General features: G+C 43.1%; 1 protein-coding gene across 1 annotated transcript in view; it reads right to left on the bottom strand.

The window, feature by feature from the left end:
* LOC111862003 overlaps positions 1 to 13,761 on the bottom strand; it is a 21,413-nt gene extending 7,652 nt beyond the window's left edge. The window contains exons 1-4 of the mRNA XM_033750528.1: positions 13,754 to 13,761; positions 5,031 to 5,172; positions 1,955 to 2,033; positions 159 to 297 (exon numbers count right to left, since the gene is read on the bottom strand). Of these exons, the coding sequence (XP_033606419.1) occupies positions 159 to 297; positions 1,955 to 2,032 (217 nt within the window). The 5' untranslated portion in view covers position 2,033; positions 5,031 to 5,172; positions 13,754 to 13,761. The remainder of the gene's footprint in view (positions 1 to 158; positions 298 to 1,954; positions 2,034 to 5,030; positions 5,173 to 13,753) is intronic.
* Between the last annotated feature and the right edge of the window lie 4,732 nt (positions 13,762 to 18,493).

Below are 18,493 nucleotides of genomic sequence, written 5' to 3'. Positions count from 1 at the left end.
CGTTTTCCCGGCATGCATCACTTAGTTTAACTGGCAAAGCCTGCGATAGTACCGTCGTTCCTTCTTACCGATTCCAAAGTTTTGCCTGGAACATCCCTTAGTAAAACACAAGAATACTGGTTTACTGTAAATGAAAACAAAATAAAGGGATTTCTTACCTGGTTCGTATGTCATTCTTTGGTGTAGTCTATCAAGGTAATCCATTGGGTATTCGTAGGGCTTGGGATCGTCATTTGCAACCTCAGCATATGTGCCCAGTACGACAGATGCATAAACTGTCGTCATAAGTGCAACAGTCTAGAACAAAATCCACATTTGTATCATCACCAACAGATAATTATCTGTTGGGATAATGATGGTTTAGGTATTCGTGTATCAGGCCGTGGAGACCAACAGGGTTGTGAGGCCTCGAGGCTCCCATATTTTCTAGTCAACAGGCTTAAAAATGGCAGTGAGGTCAGCCTTACGTGTTGGCCAGAGTTTACACGCAGGAAGATTCCTGGTATTAACTTCTCTTGGAGGCTAATTCGACCCCAGAGCCATAGTGGAGCTGGAAGGATTAGGTCACTTGAAAAATCCAATGCCCTCAGCGGGAATCATACCCACGACCTTTCGGCTTGTAGTACCTCAACCAACTATGCTACCGCATAGCCCCATCACCTTCAGATGTGAACATGAAGTATCATATTCTCGTATTCATGTTATGACATTATTACATTTCAATGTAGGTCACCATAATGCCATCAAAATAAAATTCTGTTTACGCAATTTAAAATATTATTAGCAAACCCAACACGTACGAACACTACCCATCTCATCCTCTTTAACCTATCGCCTTAATGAGGTTTGTTTTATCACTGAAATACGTGTATGTATCAGATTTAAGATACTTGCTTATTCAAAATTTCAGCAAGAATTCTTAATATACTCGTATATCCAAACGCACACATTATGGGCAATTTACATTATCCCACTGCCGGTTAAAACATTTCGAAAGCTGACTTTGTTTCCGTCATCAGGTGAAAATATGACACTTTCTGGAATCAATACGATTACGTTTCGTAATTTTTCATGTAAAGATCTGAAGCCTTCAAGACGGTCTAAGTTGACGAACTCTTCTCGGGTTTTCAGCTGTGTCAGTTGGTTACGAATTATCTCTGCCCCTCTTACCCGGGTCTGATTTGTGATGCTTCAGGCCCTGATGGCGGCGGCAGGGATGGTCCCTGAAACGTTGGTAATTTTGAAACAACTGACAGAGCTGATAGTCCTAAAAGATTCTATCAATTTTTACCTGTTGGCGAAAGCAGTATTTTCTAAACTGCAGTTTTTCTTTAATTAAACATAGGTAAAAAGGTAAAGCTATCCCTGTGCCTGGCCGTGGAGGCCCATTGGGTTGTGAGACGTTGGGTGTTCCACATTATCTAGACAAACAGGTCACAGATGGCGGTAAGGTTGTCAGCCTTACTCGCCGGCCGCCATTTAACCCCCCCCCCCCCAGGAATATTCCAGGTACTCATTTCTATTAGAGGCGGAGTCGACCCCAGGGCCATATTGCGGCTGCAAGGATTGGGTCAATTGAAAAAAAAAATCCATTTCATCGGGACTCGAACCCGCGACCTTCCGGCTTGTAGCATTGTGCCCCAATTAAAAATAGGTCGATGGGAAATGTCTAGTTATGTGTCAGTTCAGTCTTATCATGTAAACTTGTAGTTTATGATGCCGTATAGTTTGGTAGGTGGGTAGCACTGTTTCGGAGGAACATGATGTCTCCATCTTCAGGACACAAGAAGTTAAAGGTGAATATGGTGGCAATTTCTTCGAATTGTTGTTACCGACCTACCAGGAGTTATAACCTGGATGACTACAATATGAATGTTTATAGCCGTGAAGACTTGAATCTGTTGACAGGTCAGTCGTTAGGTTCCCAGACGAAAACTCGCCCGTTGTTACTTACGAGCAGGAACACGGCTATGATGACGGTTCCTGTCCGGAGGGAACACCCGCAGCAACACTGGTTCAGTAGCAACGTCATTCTGTAAAGACAGGAATGAATTAGTCTTAATTGCGTGAGGCTTTTCACGTTAATTACTGGCATCATACCAACTATTGTACACTCTCATGCAACTGTCTGTATGTAGCACAGACGGGGCCACAATGAGCTTCCTAGCTCACGTGTTGTCCTTGTGCTTGCTTAATTAATTAAGCACTATGCTATGAAGATACTTGTCGGGGAGTGACACCGGTACTAGAGAGAGGTGAATGGTAAGCGTCAAGCTCCGGCCTCTTTACCACCTAGGAAAAGAGACCCTGATACCCATTGGATAGGTGGCTTGGGTAGGTCTCGCAGCCCGTCTGGACGCTATGGAGATGTTAACCCTACCGCGAATCCAACGCCAGGCGGCGAACCCGTGGCCCATCGCTTAACTGGCTCCTCCTCACCTACACGGATAAATATTCTGATCATCAAATTCAAGTGTGTATTATTTGTTTTAAATAACGGAAATTTGTAACGTATTTGTAAATTATTAACTTACAGGCTTCACAACTAAGAATCTGCATGAAATCTCCATGTTCTACAACTGACTGAGAGCCTAAGATTTTTTTTTGAATTCTAGATGTCGTAACCATCACTCATGGTTTACAATAACAACGCTGCCAGTAGCTCAGAATATACAGCGTGGAATGACTTGTGAATAATGAATTTTAAAGGTGGGGGTGGGGGGAGTCGGTGGAGGTCTAATCTGATGCACTACCAAGACATCTGTTTTGAAGAGTGACCTTGCGTCTATGTCCTAGCTGTGTTTCTTACCAGGAATTTTCCTGGTACTCATTTCTGTCAGACTTAGTGAACCCCAAGGTCACAGTGAGGCTGGAAGCCTAATCTGATGCACTACCAAGACATCTGTTTTGAAGAGTGACCTTGCGTCTATGTCCTAGCTGTGTTTCTTACCAGGAATTTTCCTGGTACTCATTTCTGTCAGACTTAGTGAACCCCAAGGTCACAGTGAGGCTGGAAGGATTAGATTGGGGAAGGAAAAAAAACAATGACATCATTAATCGAACCCGCGACCCTCCGGCTTGTAACAAAGTGCCTCAACAAACTACGCTACAGCTTGACCCCAAATACGGCCCACTTCTCAAATTAAGGCCCGTAGCCAACTTCACTGCAGTCGACATCTCCACGTTAACAGTATCACTCGATATGGTTTGCCTTGTCTAAAACAATTCCGAGGCCACATTAGTCCTGGAACTGCAAAAAATTGTGCAGTCAACGAAATCTCCAATATGAAGATATCTGTGCCCATCTCATCGGTGCAATGATGACGTAAGTGTCTGAGTTACTGCCTGATGATGCAACCTTAAAAATATTCCATGGGCACACAATATAGTTCACGGAATTTTTCCTCGTTGTGCAACACTTCCTCTTACACTGCTTATTTCCGTTAGCTTTACTACTTCAAGTGTGTTCCGAATGCTTTGTTCAGCAAAACGCTAATTAATTGCGGACTGCATGCAGTGTAATGATTGTATTTGCTAGTAGTTTTACCAAACGAGACTTGTCTTCGAAGTGAATTAACAACCTGGTAAATCGGGAAATAAAATCGGTTTCCTTCTTACTTATTATCCCCTAAACGCTTCGAAATTAACACACACGTCATGACTTATTCCTTCCNCAATCGCTCTTCCAGTCCCTGACCTCTTGTTCAGTTCTATAACAATTTTTCACAGACGGTAGGACTCCTTGGACGGGATCAGCCCGTCGCAAGGCCTCTATCTAAACACAGGGCAACAAAAATACAGAACAAACGCACACATACACCAAACATGTATGCTTAATTTGTATTCGAACCCACGATCCAAGCGTCCGAGCGAGCGAAGACAGCTCACGCCTTAGACCGGGCGGCTACTTTGACCGACATGAAATATTTCATGGCTACATAGAACTACAAGTTACTTTAGCGATGTACTTCTTTTTTTATGGAACCCAACAGTTCATTACCATGTGCAGTGTACTGGATTCTGTACCGAATTAAATGAATCCCAGTCCAAACACTTCCCCAATTCTCCCCGACAAATGCTACATTCACCGGCCACCTTATCCTCCTTCACTTGGTAATAAAATACAGCGAAGAGTACAGACAACAGTACTCACATGGTTTTCTCCAGACTCCCTGTTGCTTCCTCTTAGATCCAAATATTCTTGTCACAATCCAGAAGAAATTTCAAATGCACAACTGCCCTCGGATGTCTGAGGAATATTTAGTTCAAGACCCTCGGCTGTTTAATGCAATTCTAAATCTCTTCGCGCTATCGCAAGTTTCTAACACGTCTATCCGTTTCATTATTGCACTTCCATCTTCTTCTCGATCTTCGAAATACCCACTTTCCTACACCTTTCGGCACCAAAATCATTAATGCATTTTATATTTCCTCAACCTATCGTTCACACTGCAATATTTCGTTCTCCGTCTTCCAAATTATCACTTTTCTACATGTTTCAGCACCAAAATCATTAATGCATTTCATATTTCCTCAACCTACCGTTCACACTGCAACATTTTACCATCGATTCGTCAGTAATTCAAACTGAGATCTGAAGATTATTAACTTCATATTTCGAATAATATTTTTAATTATTTATCTGCTTCGTTATCTTTCGTTCAACAACCTTCCTGAATCCTTGAATATCTGTTAAAACACTTTCTTCCCCGAGAATAAACGGCCAATTTTAGTACAGAAATTAAAATTGTTCTTAATTCTACTTCGGTTCCATACATAATTATATCACACCGTACCTTGGGAACACAGCCTTTCAGGCAAGGCGTGTCAAATGATATGAACTTCCTCAAAGTGCTTCGTCTGTCTTTTATTAGAAAACTTAATTGAGGCCTTGGTACTCAAGTATCCGATTAGTACTTTCTTCCTTTAAAATAGAAGATACATTTTCAACAAAAACAATCCTAATATTTACGTATATTTGCTCATTCCCAAATCTGCCCAAATTGATGAATAATTATATAACAACGTACCTTCTGTATGCTACAACACAACACGCAACCTTCTCCTCTGAATGAGCTGGCTGAACTACAATCCGAGTACAGCAGAAACGTTCAACACGACCTTGGCGAGTGGTAGCAAAAATCCGAAGATCGGCAACATCGTACGACTCGGCTAAGGAGAAGAGACATTGTAATGGAAGCGAAGCGGTTAGATTGAAAAGGGAACAAGTCCCCCATTTACAGTAAAACTAATTAAATTATGTATTTAATTTCGATTCATTTAACGAAGCTTTGAATAGTTAACGTTACGTAGCGTCGAAGGAAATGACAATATTGAACATTCCTGAATGGAGAGAGAAACTAATAAAAATGCCGCGTGTGGCCCGCGGGCCGTAGTTTGGAGACCCTTGATCTAGACAATCTGCTCTAAGATGGCGGTAAGGTTGTCAGCCTTACGCGCCGGCCGCGCTTTACTCCCCAGGAAAATTAATTAATTAATTCCTGGTACTAATTTCTGTTAAGCTGGGTCCAGACTTGTTGTGTATCGTCCGATGCAACGCGACAAAATTTTGCGTCCAGACTTGTTGCGTATCAACCGATGCAACGCGATAAAATTTCTCCTTGGCAACGAAGAAATGAATCTGAGTATCGAGCCGGATTTCAGTCAGCAATGACTACACCCAACCTGACGTTAGCAGCGGCCGCGTACAGCTATCTTCACTATGCTATAAAGGGAAGAAGAACAAAATCACGACGTTTGTGGATATCACCGATCTATGCCAGGAGGGAAGAATACAATGGGTCCAATCTTTTGGCGGACTTAAATTTTCAGTCAGTCAGTGGGATGTACAAAAATTTCACAAGGATGCATCCGTCAGAGTGTAATGTTCTGTGTTTCGGGGATTCCAAATAACATCCCTCTTTTTATATTCATCAATTAAATATATAATGCTCTCTTTACTCCACTCCATTCAGAGTATATAAACAGAGAATTAACAAACAGAAGAACGCACACTGGTGATGACTTCACTCCAACTGTCTGGAGCTGATAAGCAAAGCGGGATGCAGCCGCATGCACGTCCAGACTGGCACCACTGCAACCCGAGTCGTCCCTTTGATGCGACGAGAAAAGACCGCCAAGTGAGCGAACAGCCCGTTGCGTATCATTTTCCAACGGAAGGATGATACGGGGATATGGAACAAGTCTGGACCCGGCTTTAGAGGCTGAGTAAACCCCAGGGCCTAGTGCGGCTGGTGATGAGTAATTTCCCGGAGCAGTCGATGGAAAGAAATCTGACAGGGAAACCCGAAGTAATCGGGGTAAACCCATTCAGTGTCGCTTTGCCACTACAAACCCCCCAACAAATGGGGTGGGATCGAACCAGGGCCACCGTGTTGGGAAGTCGGCTCCTCAATTATCCTCCCGAGGCTGAGTGGACCCCGTTTCAGACCCACTAATTCTCAGAAAATATGGCAGCGCCTGGAATCAAACCCGGGCCTCTGGATCTGTAGCCAGGAACTCTGACCACGAGACTACAGAAGTGGTCAGAGCCCCACATGCACCCAAGAAAATTAACAGCTTCACGGAGCTGAGTGCTTGAGAAATTGCCCGTCTCTCAGATACTAAACAATTTGCCAGCATTTTAAGGAACCCTAAGGTTCATTACCGTGTTCACAAGAGCCCGCCACTGGTCCCTATCCCGAACCAGATGAATTCAGTCAATACTACCCAATCCCATTTTTATAATATAAATTTTATCATTATCCTGCCACTAATTCTTGTTCCTCCAAATGGATTTTCCTCTCTGAGCTTTCCATCAAAGTCCTATATGCATTTATCTTTGCCTCCATGCCTATTACATGCCCTGCCCATCTTTTTTCTTTGACTTTAGCCTTCTAGTTACATTGAAGCTCCTCATTATGCAAATTTATAACAACAGCAGAGAAAGAACTCAAATGTGAAAGAACTTTACAATTTACTACATTAGAGCACTTAAATTGTTTAACGGCCGAGCGGTCTAAATCATGAACTATCTTCACCCGAACGAGCACTGGGATCGTGGGTTCGAATGTCACTCGAAGCATGGATGTCTGTGTACGTTTAGTCTGTATTTCTGCTGTCCTGTATAGGTAGTGGCCTTGAGACGGGCTGATCCCCCGTCCAAGGGGTCCTATTGACTGTATAGGATTACGAAACTGGGAAAAAGCGGCCAGTGCCCAACAAAGGACTGTAGAGCTATTATTGAATTACTGAAACTGTTTAATGAAATAAAAGAGAAAATGACCCTCCCCTTCTACTCTTACTTTCTCTCACTAGTCAACATTTGAATGCGAAGCACAAACGTATGAATGATTATACGAGTTTATGTACGCACATTTCACCGAGCAAGTAAAGTTTATGTGCTTATTAAGGAAGTGACGAGTTCGAATCTCCGCCGGAACACATTCTGTTCTGAGAAGGGGATTTGTGGTTTTCTTCATTGCCTCTAAGCAAATTCCGGGACATCTCACACCAGGCCACAACCGCTTCCGTTCACAGTTTCTTCTGGTTCCTTAATCCTGCTATCACGTGTTAATGACTGGAGACGGGGTTCGGTTTGGTGACTGAATTTACTGAATTCTTACAAATCGTAACTGTACGTAATTGTAACGCTGACACCAATTCATGCACTTTCTTATCACTAAGCACACGCTAAATCTTCTTAGTTTGTTTTCACCAGCCGTTGCCTGGTAACGGATCGCAATAATGTCTCCTCCTTTCATGCTCACGTCCTTACCGTCTAGCGACTGTCTCACAGTTAACTCATTGCTCCAACTGTCGCATCTCAACTAACTCGTGGAATCAATGGATATCACTGACTACTCACTGGTCATTCCTGGCACTGACCTTATGGAAAACACAGCGTTGCGTAGAATTCGCCCAACAATTCCTTTATTGTGGCTTGTTGATTCGTGGTTGCGGAACTGTTTCTACCCAGCAGTTTCTTAGCAACGGCTGTTTCTAACAAGTAACCATGTTATCATTCGGCGCTATAATCTGAGCTACTGACGTCGTGAAATCAACAATAAATAAGTAAAATATATTGATTTTAGACCGTTATAGTTGTCAATTGTTGATATCAATTCAGTTCTTGGGTTGTTACAACGTGTGGATACGGGCCCCTCTCCTCCCCCATTGTTTTCTTCGAAATACTGGATCTCATATACATACAAAAAATCACCGAACTTATACACTTCGATCCTGAAGATGGAGGTAGCATATACATCCGAAACGTCGGCAACATTGCCCTAATCTACACGGTGTAACAACTCAAGGCCAGATCTAACATAATAGTATGTACACGTATGTATGTATGTATGTATGAAGGTGTAGGTGTTTATGTGCTTGTGTATATGTATGAAACGTAGCCCTGTAGATATATGAGGTACCTGGCGCAATGGCTTTAAGAGGTATCAGCTGTCTTACTAACATGCACAGTGCGTAATTATGCGATTTCAAATTTCCGTAACTCTGTTATCAAATTAATGTAAGCACGTTCAAAAATACACAATGCACACAGTGCAAGATTTTAAGGTGTGTTAGATGTTCACATAAGATATATTTACATACATATATAAAATATCATAAGGTTCGTTATAGATATTTAAATAAGTTACATGATGCAATATTTTGCTTAATAAAGTCAGTGATGGTCTTTCCTGTGGGGTAGTTTACGACGCTGATAAGAGTTAGACTACACAGCGTCGAATTTTATGATGACTGATGATTGGCCGTTCACAGTGACTGAGCGGTCAAAGGCATGGACTGTCTTCAGCCGCTCCAACACTGAGGTCGTGGGTACGAATCCTATTCGAGGCGTGGATATTTGTATGCGTTTACTCTGTTTATATTGTTCTGTCTGTTGGTAGCGGCCTTGCGACTGGCTGATCCCCCGTCCAGGCAGACCTACCGACTGTGTATGGATTAAGAAATTGAAAAAGCGACTAGAGCCCAAGAAAGGGCTGTAGAGCCACTGATGAATGAATTATGCATGACAAAGAATTTGGAAGGATTTAGAATGACGCGGCCGTGGTCTAATAGGGGTACTATCCCAGCACTTTCCTGGAGAGACTGAGGAAAATGACGAAAAATTTCAATCAGGATAGATGATGTCCGAAACAGGAGTGACCCGAGAACATCCCGAATACAAGTCGAGATATTTACGGCTAGTCCACCTCTTTCAGTTCAATGGCCACAACTGGATGCTCTCATGAAAGACACTAGGGCAAAAGAGCAGTCCTTACTCAGTATTTTTTTTTATTGCTGGTGGGGTGGGACTAAGTCCTTTGTACTGCGGCCACATCTGGCCTATTGTACCAGCCCTAGATGATAGGTGGGGGTGATTGTGGAGCAATTGGTGGAATGAAGATTGGCAGGGGAAACCGAAGTACTCGGAGGAAACCTGCCCAGCGCCACTTTGTCCACCACAAATCCCACTTGACCAGACCCGGGATCGAACCCGGGCCGCCACGGTGGGAAACCAGCGACTAACCGCTTGAACTATGGCGCGGCCCTCTTTACTCAGTAAGTAAGTCTCTATAGTGTTCAGTAACATGGCGAAATAACTGCTATTATGTGTATGTATCCTTTGATCTGTGGCGGGGGCTTATCGATTCAAAAGTTTGTTCGCACTAACGAGTTTTTGGTTCTCATAGCATGCGCATTCCCGTCCCATACAATGGAAATGCTATGGTCCCAGTCAGTGAATCTAAACTGTTCCATGTACTTCCAGCTAAAATTTCCTCATGCACAGTCCATAATTCCGGTCTTTAGACACTGTACCAAGGTCACGTACAGTCTCAGCGCCAAATAAGCGTTCAGGTCAAAACCAGCAACACCACAAACATTTTTCAAAACGAATAGCTGAAACACCGTACGATTTGAGATTTTCACAGCGGGTGTCATGAAGAGTTATTGTATCTTCTGGGATATAACGTCGTTGTAGTCCCGCGACGTTTCGGAGGAACATGTCGCCTTCATCTTCAGACCTGAAGAGTAAGTCAGGCAAGAAACCAGCATGAAGCAAGGAACGAAGACCTATGTTAAGATCTGGATCTTCCATGGCGAATACATGTGTTATTTTTTATGTATTTATTTCTTTCGCGATCGGCAGTGTCAATGTTGAACTAAGAACAAGCGCTTCAGAGATCCCCTCAATCTCCTTCACGAGTGACGGTGTTGAGCGCAATTTCCTTGCCGGAAACCCGGAGTTATATACAGTTCGTATTGGATCTCGCTGTCTCTCAGGGCGAGCCAATGGGAAGTGAGGAATTGCCTTGCAGTTCCCTCTTGTGTTCTAATTATCCTTATATTTTCCTCAAGCGAATTTCATTGCTCGCTTCCTGATTCATGTTGGTTCACTGTTTGGCTTACATTTCATCCCATGAATATATGGACGACATATTCGGTTAACTTCCACCAGAGTACATGGCGCTACATACCGAAAGATACAATTCTTCAGACGAACTGTAGCTTTCTTCAGTTTCCTCGCAAGTATCCAGATTCAAACCAAGGAACATCCAAACGATAATTTTCTTCTACACGTTAATTTAACGGGGCACGCGGTAGCGTAGCTGGTTGAGGCACTATGCTACAAGCCGGAAGGTCGCGGGTTCGAGTCCTGATGATGTGGATTTTTTTCAAATGACCTAATCCTTCCAGCCGCACTATGACCATGGAGTCGACCCGGCCTCTAACAGAAATGATGTAGCTAAGAAGAGTCCAGGAGAGTTTTTAATTGAGTTCCCAGGTTCCATGCTGATTGAACAAGAAATGGCAAGATCTCATAGTGGTTTGAAGTGACAGTTTCTGTGTTGGAATCCGTTGCCAGGAGACGAGTAGTGAACACGGTGAAGCCCAGTGGGTGTGCAATGGCGAACTACAAATTGTGTAAAACAGCGACAGCCCTGTATTAAATCTAGTTATGAGAGATTGTAACCGAAGTGCCAATAAATTCAATCATTCGAAGTAGAACCCATTATTTTCGTTACGCCTAACTCCTTACACGTGACAGTATGTATGTATGCACGTATGGCATTGCAAAGTATTTGTAAAATATTAGAGGCACGAGTTACCGTAGTTGGTTGAGGCACTATGCTACAAGCCGGAAGGTCGCGGGTTCAATTCTCGATGAGGTAACTGAAATTTTCAATTGACCTGATCTTCCCAGCCGCACTATGGCCCTGGGGTCGACTCAGCCTCTAACAGAAATGACTGCCAGCAATCTTCCTTTAGGTTGAGCAATAAAGTCTAGCATCAATTGTGTTTAAGAGCATCGACGCTGGTTGATTCTCTACTCACGTTCCTACTTTTAACCAATTTACTTATTGCTCCTTGCTGTAGTGAGTAGATTGTAAATTCGCAGAGAAATAAATAATAATAATAATAAAAAAGGAATCTTCCTGGGGGTAATGGGCGGCCGGCGCGTAAGGATAACAACCTCACCGCCATCTGTAAGCCGATTGTCTGGAAAATGTGGGAGCCTCGACCTCATTGCTAGTACGTTTTTCTTCCATTTCGGTGGGGGCTGACCCCTCACAATGTCCAGTTTCTTATTTCTCGTAACCCGCTGGACATCCCTACTGCTCGTTTCCCGATCTCCAGCCCTAGGGTCTCCCTGAGGGTCTTGAATTCTCTCTTGCTTCGTAGGTGCCGTCTCTGACCTGATTCCTTATGCCATTTTTGCATTCCGGTTTCGGTTATGCCTCCTTCCGAACGTCCGTCTTCTCCAGGTTCCTCGTACCACGTTGGCCCTGGTCCGGTTTTTCCCCGTCACGTTTCCTTTGTGCCATGACACTTTTGCACGGTGGGTCGTTGTTCTGCTGGCGGCGATCAGTTTCTCCTGTGATCAACAACTTCCTCTGGTCCGCTCTTTTGTCTTCTGGCGGCGCTCCGCGGCCAGATTCCGGCCCCTGTGCCACTTCCTCAGTCCTCTGACAGGTTTCACTTCGGCATGTTCCTTGGGGACTTCCTGATGCTCCGCTCCGCGCTCCATGTTTTCTGGTTAGGCCTTCGTGGCGTGGTTCCTGCTGCCATCTCTCGGCACATTTATAAACCTGTTAAATTAGTTCAATATCTACTCACTAGTTGTCGATAGAAAATGACTCAGTGGTATGAAGCAGACACCAACAGTCGGACAATGGATTTCAAAGCGTGGGGCGCGCCTCCTGACAGGCGCGACTACTTTGTTGGGGGGATACTTGTGGAAAGTCATACGGTAAGACTGAATTGGCTATAATTGTCTTACTTCGTGTATTTGTAAAAACACGCATATTTTAATGAATAAAGAATTTTGAATGTGTAAAAGGTAAGGTAAAAATTAAAGTTGTCCTTGAACTTAACTAATTAAGCACTACGTCATGAAGACGTATGGGGGAGTGGATGAATAGATCCACATTTTCTTGACTTCGGCACTAGTTGGAGATGAGTTGCCAACTTCAGGCCCCAGCCGTTTTACCCCCGGGGAAACACCCTGCGGTACCCATTGGATAGGAGGTTGGGTAGACCCCAGATCCGGTATGAGATAGATCAAGAAGTAAAAATTCTTGAACCATACTGACTGCACCATCCTGACTCCTTAAATATGCTGATTTTAAGAATAAAAAATAAAATTAGGATTGCAGTCCATCGAATGCAACACCGTCTTTTAAGGAAAAGTAAAAACTGTTATGCTCTAGGATGCGGCAGTCGAGAGCAACTTCTGTTGCAAAAGTGCCCTTCTCTACATACACGCAAGAAAGGGGACGTGGTGATATCTTTACTAAGCTTTTTTTGGGGGGGGTGACCCAATTATATAAAATTTGTAAATTGATGCATTAAAGTATAATTTTAAATAAAAAGCGGCAATGTCAATACATGTTTATACCGTTTCTGGGACATCACACTTGTTTAAGGGATCAGGTAACCCCCATCCCAAAATTTTTTTACGTTTATATCTTCGCGCATAACTCGTCAACGAAGGATCAATACATAAGTCAGATTGGAAAATATCACAGGGGTGCCCCTAAAGACTGTTTGTTGTCTTCTGCGATATAACGCCTTATTATCCGGTAGGTTTCACCGAAGCTTTGGAGCTACTTTCAGTTTCCATCTTCATGGTTCCTCTGAAACGTCGGTAAATATCCACCGGACTACATGATACCTTATCCGATAAGTGAATAATTTTATACATATGACGGCAGTGATGCGCGAGAAATATTTTCGAAGCAATGTAACAGGAAATTTTCTAATTTTCCAGATATCTGTAGTTAACGTAACCTCTCTTTGTAACGCACTCTGTGTTCCTTAAGAGAGTACTAAACTAATAGAAGACTACATTTATGGTCGTTACCTAGAGCAGTACCTATTTGACACAGGGTTTATCTAAATAAATAATGTTGCCTTGGTACTGTACTCTTCGTAAATTTTAAATTTCAACCATATAACTTCTTTATCCTGTTCTCATTACGTGTTTTGAATTAAAAAGCTCAGTTTAATTAACAATTCTTTTTCGGCCTTCAACCAAAGAAAGGAAAACTCATGTAGAATCCTTATTAGACTTCATTACCACGCAACAAGACGCTCCACACTGAATAAAAACTTCGTGAATGTACAGTATAATACTTTATCTGTAGCTTACAACTAATAAAATGCTCTGCACTGTAATATTTGTACGATATACCTTCAGTAATTAAGTATAGGTATAAGAATCCTGTCTCTATTTCAAATTATCTACCTGTGTGTTCCTTCTTCTTCCCAGACGTATTCTTCCATGGGACCCATATTTCCTTTTTCTTTTATTCGCTTAGTGGGGGGGGGGGGGGAGTTCAGCTGGGTCCACTCGGCAAGTCGGCCACTGATTGGCCTATTGTGCCTCCCCGGGTGATTATGATAATGGAGAATTTGGTGGAATGAAGATTGGCAGGAGAAACCGAAGTACTCGGAAAAAAAACCTGCCCCGGCGTCACTTTGTCCACCATAATTCCCACATTACCGGACCCCGGGCTCAAACCCGGGCCACCGCGGCGGGAAGCCAGCAACTAAGTCTTTGAGCTATGGAGCGGCATTTTCGTATTTTCTTACTAATTTCATAACTATATTTCCCGCCATGCGCAGCTCTACAAGCATGTACTATTCCTCTCACGTCAGACAAAGTTGAAAAATTGGAGAAAGAGAAAATGTGGCCTATTTCAAAACACCAGCCCGGTAAACGAGTACTTCTGGAGGGGTTGAGAAAATCGTTAGAGGTCTGAGGCCAAATACTTGTGTTTCAAATCACATTCCCCTCCAATATCCATTACGTATAGAGTATACCAACAAAAACAAACTCCATGGCCTGTAGTCCGCAAGCGAACTATACCGACCGAGCGATCGCCGCTTGTCGGAGAAGTTAGTGTCAACTTTTGCGGATAGACGGTGTCACGTGGTCAGCGCAACGGATCCCCACAGTCGTCATATAGAGTAGGAGTATATGATTAATTTAAATTAAAAGTCGATGAAATAGTTAAACAAATGACAGAATTACAAGTACCGCATTTACCGGATAAAGACACGAGATGGTGTCTTATATTCACGAGTATAAACCTATGAAAACTTAACAAATTCTGAAAAAAGAACTACAGTTGAGTCAACGAAAGAATAATACAGATTTTCTTCCATTCATTTACCTAGCAGCTGTCTCCCTCGTCATGCCTCCCTCAACTACCGCCAGTTGCCACCGTCTGCAGGACCTGTATTGTAGGTTAGATTGTGCAGCATGCATCTAACTGAAACAATTTTTTTTCCTTGGCACTACAGCCCCAGTGGGCCTAGGCCTACCTCCATGAACTTCTCCCTTCACTTCGGTTTTTCTAGATCTTACACATTCGGCAGGACTCCTTGGGCGGGTGATTAGCTCGTCGCAAGGCCTCTACCCGTACACAAGCACAGAAAAACGCACACACACACACAAACTAAACATGTATGCCCTGAGTGGGATTCGAACCCACGATCCCGGTTTTCAAGCGAGCGAAGACAGTACATACCTTACACCGCTCGGCTGCCATGACCTGCGCAACAATTATTACCCTAGTCAAATCTTTCATTGACTCTACAGAAGTCTAGTCGTTGGAGTTTCATGCCGGTTGCTTCGAAACTTACACGCAGTTCATCCAATTATAGACTACTTTAGAGCCGTGTCTTCGCATTCCAGGGACGCTTCGAAGTAAAAAAAAAAGTAAAGCTATCCCTGTAACAGGCCGTGAAGGCTCATAGGTTTGTGAGACGTTGAGGGTCCCACATTACCTACATAGTCGGCTCAGAGATGGCGGTAAGGTTGTCAGCCCTACGCGCCGGCCGCGCTTTACTCCCTAGGAAAATTATTTAATTAATTTCTAGTACTCACTTCTGTTAGAGGCTGAGTCGACCCCAGGGCCATAGTGCGATTGGAAGGATTAGGTTAATTGATAAAAGTTCAATGACTTCCTCGGGACTTAAACCCGCGACCTACCGGCTTGTAGCATATTGCCTCAACCAACTACGCTACCGCGTGCCCCTCGAGGGGCAGTTACAATGAATATTGAATGTAAAAATAACAGGTTTTGTGTCCATTACGAGGTATTAGTTGTAATATGGGAGATACACAGTGTATGTAATACTACATAGATACACGGGAAGGAATGCGCTTTGGTACATGACCTTCCTGTCTGAGGTTCTGCATGGTGTTTGTCATTCCTCCAAATGTAAGCTGGGCTCGTATCGTCAAACAACCCATAGTCGCTTTCCACTTAATTCTTTCAATTTCCCCGAACTAGAACATCCTCTCACATAACTAGATATCGATAACTTCCACAGTGGATGCAGAACCAGTAAATAACCCTTGATTCTTCTAGGATCTTACACATCAGCTTCTCGATGTCAACATTATGTTCATGATTACAATAATCCTTGCAATAGACACAATTTTGTTCTAACAATGTGTAAGGTAAAGCTATCCATGTAACAGGCTTTGGAGGCCCATAGGGTTGTGAGACGCGGGGGCCCCAACATTTTTTAGACAATCGGTTAACAGATGGCGGTAAGGTTGTCAACCTTACTCGCCGGCCGCCGTTTAGCCCCAGGAAGTTTCCTGGTATTCATTTCTGTTAGAGGCTGAGTCAACCCCAGGGACATAGTGCGGCTGGAAGGATTAGGTCAATTGAAAGAAATCCCTCGCGAATCGAAACCGCGACCTTCCGGCATGTAGCATAGCGCCTCAATCAACTACGCTACCGCATGTCCCTTAACACCGTGTGATACTGCAATAAAACACATCTCGCTGGCACTGAAGAACATTAACCCTGTTCATACGTGGTACATTCTCCTGTGAGGTTTCGTAATACAATATATTCCTGCAACATAGAACTCCAACGTTATTCTTATTCGTGTTTGAAATCGAAGTAAGATAAATCATTTATATACGACAAAGTTATGTCCGTTTTCTCAGGAGGGCAAATAAAATTATTCTTAATGAAATCTATGATTGCTTTCTAATAGTATGAAAGGTGAACAATCGCCCTTTCTTTGAAGCTGATACGCGTCAGTCACATGATTGGAGGAAACAGAAGCCAAACCAAAATTCTAGATGAAATAACTGCCAGCAATTTGAAATACGCGCCGCTGATTCCAGTTGTTGAACTCTTAGGCAGACTGATTTCCTTTGGATGTTATTTTATTTGTGTTTTATTTTCATATGTTATTACAAATTGCAGAAGCCAAAGTAAAATTCAAGGCGAAATGAACAGAGAGAATTCGAAAGCAAAGATACCATTGTTTCGATTTATATGCTGAACAGAATAATATTTCTCTGAAAGTTATTTTGCATGTATTGTAACCTTAAAATTTTTTACAAATATATTCTAAAGTGACAGAAACTAAATGAACGCATAACTGCATTGGAATTTCCGCAACTGAAAAATTACAAACAAATTGGTTATTAGAACCTCTGTAAAGGTAAAATTGTCCCTGCGCTTAACTACTTAAAAACTACGCCACGAAGACGTGTGAGGGTGGATACAAATACACGTCACTGTTTGGAGCGGTCAGCTTCACGCCTCGGCCGTTTTACACATGAAAAGGCCACCGGTATCCATTGGATAGAAGGTTGTGTGGGTTGCAGAACCGGTCTGGACGATGAGGAGAGGTGAAAAATCTTGTCACTAACGGGACTCGAACTCCAACCCCTCGGCCGTCCAGCCCGTAGCCAGTCGCTATGCCTACCATGCCGACTGCTCTACCCAGGCTCTTACTAAAAGCCTCTGTCTTGAGTTAATTACATAAAATAAAAGTTTCGGGATGAAACAGAAGCTAAGGACTTGTGCTCAGTACTAGGTAAATGCATCTGTTCCAACAACGTCACAGCACTCAGCTTAGGCAGGTTTTCTCTTTATTCTTCCGCTGGAGTGAGACAGTCAATTTGAATATGAGCCGCAGGCGGACCTGCTGTACCAGACCATGTGATAGATGCAATGTTAGGACATTGGTGGAATAATAATCTCGAGCGAAAACTGGAGTACTCGGAGAAAAATGTATCCTAGTGCCACTACGTCCACCATACATCCATAGGATTAAACCCGGAACTGTGGGTAAGAGGCCAGAGACTAAAGCTAAGGGACAAGCAGCTTAGGGTTAGAATAAGTGTGTGATAGTCCCCCAATCTGAGGATACCAATTTTGAATCATTTCCATCCACTGGCTTTAAAGTTATTAGTTTGAATATACCAAAAATGAACCTGTTAGTTCATACACTGAGTTAAGATATTGTGAAATGGCACCTGGAAGCCGGAACAAATCGTCTGCTGCTATGTAACGGCTCGATAAAATGTATCCGCGGCAAACGGATACGCGCTCAATGACAGAAGAGATTCTTGGAAGCTGTGAGATGGTAGCCGGCCAGCACGAGAACAGAAAAATCCCCACTGTTTGGAACCGTAAGCCAGGAACGCCTGTTGAGGACACAGAAGACGTTATCTGTGAGCTGCTGTTACAGTGATCCGTAGAGTGCATAGATACGTGAAACGGTTAGAGTTACTTGCATTTACGAGTGGCAAGAGTCCAATAAATTAAATTACCAATCAAAACCACGTGTCTACTCATAAACATGTGAGACTTACAGTAATGTCGTACGTAGCAGGAAACATTAAGAAAAAAATAACAAATATATTTGATACAATGACGACAAGGGTAGAATAAACGTTCGGCTCGCTGCAGCTTTCATTTCCCGTGTGACACGCTTCAGTTCAATTGCTGACAGTATCCAACCAAACCTCTCTGTATCCTTCATTCTCATCGATCATACTATCTGCGGTCACCTGTCACCCAGGACAAGATACCAGACCCGTAGTTGGTCTTCGTTTTGCAATTTAGCATTTGTATTCGGCAGCAAGTTCTTCAGACACAGTGCACACAAACATTTATCTGTACATAGAGTACATAATGTATATAAAAGTATGGCAGTCTAC

The sequence above is a fragment of the Cryptotermes secundus genome, unplaced genomic scaffold, assembly GCF_002891405.2.
Source record: "Cryptotermes secundus unplaced genomic scaffold, Csec_1.0 scaffold181, whole genome shotgun sequence".
Taxonomy (NCBI): domain Eukaryota; kingdom Metazoa; phylum Arthropoda; class Insecta; order Blattodea; family Kalotermitidae; genus Cryptotermes; species Cryptotermes secundus.
The sequence above is the reverse complement of the archived record's forward strand: the minus strand, read 5'-3'. Positions and strand labels throughout refer to the sequence as shown.